General features: G+C 40.3%; 1 protein-coding gene across 1 annotated transcript in view; it reads right to left on the minus strand.

Moving 5' to 3' along the window:
* Positions 1-1,039: 1,039 nt before the first annotated feature.
* The window catches only part of LOC107574041 (NAD(P) transhydrogenase, mitochondrial-like), a 14,476-nt gene continuing 10,515 nt past the window's right edge, over positions 1,040-5,000 (minus strand). Inside the window, exons 14-16 of the mRNA XM_016260514.1 lie at positions 4,629-4,747; positions 3,006-3,121; positions 1,040-1,309 (exon numbers count right to left, since the gene is read on the minus strand). Coding sequence (XP_016116000.1) covers positions 1,163-1,309; positions 3,006-3,121; positions 4,629-4,747 — 382 coding nt within the window. The 3' untranslated portion in view covers positions 1,040-1,162. The remainder of the gene's footprint in view (positions 1,310-3,005; positions 3,122-4,628; positions 4,748-5,000) is intronic.

Here is a 5,000-nt window from a genome sequence, read left to right on the forward strand (position 1 = left end):
TGCTTTAGGTGAGAGTGATCTAATGTTTAGGAGCCCAAACTTTAACACGTGTGAGTGTGTTTGTGTGAGTGTGAGTGTGCGTGTGTGTGTGAGTGAGTGAGTGTGTTTGTGTGAGTGTGAGTGTGTGTGTGTGTGTGAGTGAGTGAGTGAGTGAGTGTGTGTGTGTGTGTGTGTTTGAGTGTGTGTGGGTGAGTGAGTGTGTGTGTGTGTGTTTGAGTGAGTGAGTGAGTGTGTGTGTGTGTGCGTTTGAGTGTGTGTGAGTGTGTGTGTGTGTGTGGACGGTGTTCGGCGGTGATGTCGGATCAGGATCATAACGCGCATTCATACTGGTGTCAGTAATGACTTCATTCAATATCCTCATCATCATCATCATCATCATCATCATCCTCATTCCGTCCCAAACTGGGAAACGCAAAAGGAGAGGTTTAGCAGAATGTTCACGCTGCTCTTTACAGTCAATGAAAGTAAATGGGGACTGTCGCTGTAAAGCTCCAAAATGACAAAAAAAAAAGACTGATTTTATTAGTAGTCATTTACCTGAAAAACTTCTGCGGGTCTCTTCTGAGAAACTGATCAAAATTAAATGAGTTATTAAATATCTGTCAATGACTCGCACCTTCGAGTTACAAATTAGATTAAAAATAAGGCGGATAAAGAGAAGCAGAAACCTTACTGGATCTTGCACCAATAGAGCTGTTGTGAGTTTCATTCCCTAGAAATAAGCAACATTCATGACGTATTAACTCTTCACTTGTTTTTTTGTTGTTGATGATCTCGTTTGGTTGTAGTTTTTTTATTGTAGATTTTTGTGGGGGTTTTGGTGATTCCTTCAGTTGTTATGGATGTTATTTCTCCACAGCTTTGCCAAACGTGGCGCTGAAGAGCAGAAGAACCTGTTTTTGGCAGCATCAGACACGTACCTGGCCACAATAGACCTGTTCTTCTTCTCATTCCTGCAGAAACTGATCAACAAAGCCAAACACGCTGCTGGGAAAGTTTCAAAACCTCAGTCACGTCTGGTTTATTTGAAAGCTGAATCTTGAGATTTAAATACTTTTATTTACAAGTCAAAGCTGCATGCATTCGCTGATTGGCTTCTTGTTTTTAAGGCACTTTAATGTGTAATAAAGTGTGTTCTTGTGCATGTGTCTGGAGCTGTGTGTTAGTAGTAGGCCTCTCTGATTTTGGCCTGTAAACTGTCGCAGGTCTTCTTGGCGTCTCCCAGCAGCATAGCAGTGTTGGGCTTGTAGAAGATGGGATTGTCCACCGCTGCGTATCCCACACCCAGAGTACGCTTCATCACGATCACCTGTGTACAAAATCTCACACACATACACACTCAGACACACACACACTCACACACACACATACACACACACTCAGACACACTCGCACACACACACACACTCACACTCGCACGCACACACACACACACATACTCACACACTCAGACACACTCGCACACACACACACTCACACACACTCAGACACACTCGCACACACACACTCAGACACACACACTCAGACACACTCGCACACACACACATTCACACACACGCACACATTCACACAAACACTCACACACACACGCACACATTCACACAAACACTCACACACACACGCACGCACGCACACACATTCTCACACACGCACTCGCACGCACACACACATACACACACACACATTCACACAGACACACACGCGCGCGCACACACACACACACACATTCACACAGACACATTCACACAGACACACACACACACACACACACACTCCAGTCATGACTGATTCACTGCTGCGGTTCATACTAGGACTGTCTTTTAACATGTTAATTTGGAGCAATTAATTATGGAAAGCATGCATCTGCCCCTTTCAGAGCTGTCTGTCATCTTCCACTGATGCAGTGTCTGATGATCAGGATGAAGGATGTGTGATAGAGTCTATTAGAATGAGGTTATATGCGCTTAAAATTCAAGATATGAGCGCAATATATATTCTGATCATATGATGTAGTTTAGTAATATCACACCAACAATAGTGCTGTTTCTCCCCAATATCTGCACCACTGCAAACGTGATATAGATTTATACAACAAACAAGACGTTAATATTGTGTTGCATTTTAGACACAATATTGTCAATATTTTGCTCAATTTCACAAACTAAAACAGTTGCAATCGAAGTCACGGCAGAACTGTTGAGCGTTTGATTCCTTACTGAATGAAGCTTTGTGTCAATTAATGATTCAGTGACTCGTTCATAAAGAGAGTCACTTGCTCCATTTCTGAATGAATCAGCAGTTTGAACGAATCAGTTGAATGAATGATTCAATGACTCACTCAGTACCGCCACCTACTGGCGCTTTAGTTTCATATGGAGGGTATCATTTCATTTTGTTAGAATCATACGTGACCCTGGAGCACAAAACCAGTCATAAGGGTCCATTTTTTGAAATTGAGCTGTGTGCATCATCTGAAAGCTGAATAAATCATCTTTCCATTGATGTATGGTTTGTTAGGATAGAACAATATTTGAAAATCTGGAATCTGAGGGTGCAAAAAAATCTAAATATTGAGAAAATCATCTTTAAAGTTGTTCAAATGAAGTTCTTAGCAATGCATATTACTAATCAAACATTAAGTTTTGATATATTTACGGTAGAACATTTACTAAATATCTTCATGGAACATGATCTTTACTTAATATCCTAATGATTTTTGGCATAAAAGAGAAATGTATAATTGTGACCCATACAATGTATTGTTGGCTATTGCTACAAATATCCCCCAGCGACTCAACACTGCTTTTGTGCTGCAGGGACACATTTCATATTTCAATATTCATTAAAAACATTGATACTCAATTTATTATCATCATTTATGCAATGTTGAATCAAAATACTTTTAACACAATTATGACTTCAAATGATCTTTTAGGGGGTGATTTCTCAACCAAAATTGATGTGTGATTAGTTGACAGCTCTAATGATTGCAGTAAACCTCGCACCTGTTTGGACTTCCAGACTTCCAGCACAGGCATCCCGGCGATGATGGAGTTGGGATCCTCCTGCGCGGCTGAGTTGACCGTGTCGTTGGCTCCGATCACGAGCGCCAGGTCAGCTTCTGCACAGACACAGCGAGAACAATCAGAAGTGCTATTAGCCGCTCTCATGCGATGGGATCGGGTTTCTCCTCGCTCTACATGCTTATCTGCTCCAGCTAAACAAAAACACGTGCTGCCCTCCGACTCGGACCGCACAGACGCCAGTCGCTGCAACACGGGGTCACTGCGATACATTGCATGTCTAGGCACAATTACATAAAGTGAATTATTACATAGATCAGAGTGCACATGTGTCCCAACCGCTGCCAAATAACTTTACAGCCGTCTGTGGATCATCGGCTCATCCGTCTGACAGATACGAGACGCCTTTCTCACTGCACCTCAAATCACTCGCTTTATATTTCATGGAAAACTGACTTTGCATGTGCTATTTAACACATATACTCTACCGCTCGAAACTTTGGGGTCTTAAAAAAAATATTTTATTGATCAAGGCTGCTTTAAAATTGATAAAAAAAAGTGACAGTTAAGACATGTTACAAAATATTTCAATTTCAAATAAACGCTGCTCCTTTGAACTTTCTGTTCATCTGTGAATCCTGAAAAATACAATGTATCAGTTTCCACAGAAATATTGTGCAGCACGACTGTTTTCAGCATTGATAATAATCAGAAATGTTTCTCGAGCAGCAGATCAGCATATTATACTGATTTCTGAAGATCATGTGACACTGAAGACTGGAGGAATGATGCTGAAAATACAGCTGCACATCACAGAAATACATTACACTTTAACAGAGATTCACATAGAAAACAGCTGTTTTACATTATAATATTTCATATTTTTTACTGTATTTTTGATCAAATAAATGCAGCCTTGATTTGAAAGAGACTTCTTTGACTACTGTTTGTACAGTAGTGTAGATATAGATACTAAAGATTCAGAGAGATGTAACGGTTGGATCAGTAGTTATTTAAATATGTAACAAATTAAAAGCATAGCACTTGATTTCTGTAAATAAAATGAAAGGGAAAATAAGAGTCTGAAGAGAAGCTGCAATGTGCATCTCTGCACTTTCAACAATTACACTAAATGTTATAAGTGTCCCTGCAGCACAAAAACAGTGTTGAGTCGCTGGGGGATATTTGTAGCAATAGCCAACAATACATTGTATGGGTCACAATTATCCATTTCTCTTTTATGCCAAAAATCATTAGGATATTAAGTAAAGATCATGTTCCATGAAGATATTTTGTAAATGTCCTACCGTAAATATATCAAAACTTAATGTTTGATTAGTAATATGCATTGCTAAGAACTTCATTTGAACAACTTTAAAGATGATTTTCTCAATATTTAGATTTTTTTGCACCCTCAGATTCCAGATTTACAAATATTGTGCTATCCTAACAAACCATACATCAATGGAGAGCTTATTTATTCAGCTTTCAGATGATGCATTCATCTCAATTTCTCAAAATTGACCCTTATGACTGCTTTTGTGCTCCAGGGTCACAAATAACAATCTCGTTGAATGCACATCAGCTCATGCTGTTGATCCTGACCTGGGAAATCCTCGTTGATCTCGTCCATCTCTAGAACGACGTCGTACGGGACGCCAGCTTCGGCCAGAAGCACATTGAGCTGTCCAGGCATGCGGCCCGCCACCGGGTGAATCCCGAACCTGAGCATGATAATCACTGTTTCATCAGGTTTACATCAGAATGAAGCTTTTCAACATCAGAACACATGGGAGATTATCCTTCATGCTGTAAACTCTCCATCTGCGCCGCTCTGATGTAAATACTCAGAGAATGTTCTACACTTTCCCTCTTTATTTACAGAAGGGCTGCATTTTCACCAGTGCTTCTTATTAGACGCAGATGTGTTTCGTCTTGTTTTTAACAGAATTACGCTGCTGGCCTGCCAAGTGCTCA

Source organism: Sinocyclocheilus grahami, unplaced genomic scaffold (genome assembly GCF_001515645.1).
Source record: "Sinocyclocheilus grahami isolate Dianchi unplaced genomic scaffold, SAMN03320097.WGS_v1.1 scaffold2100.1, whole genome shotgun sequence".
Taxonomy (NCBI): domain Eukaryota; kingdom Metazoa; phylum Chordata; class Actinopteri; order Cypriniformes; family Cyprinidae; genus Sinocyclocheilus; species Sinocyclocheilus grahami.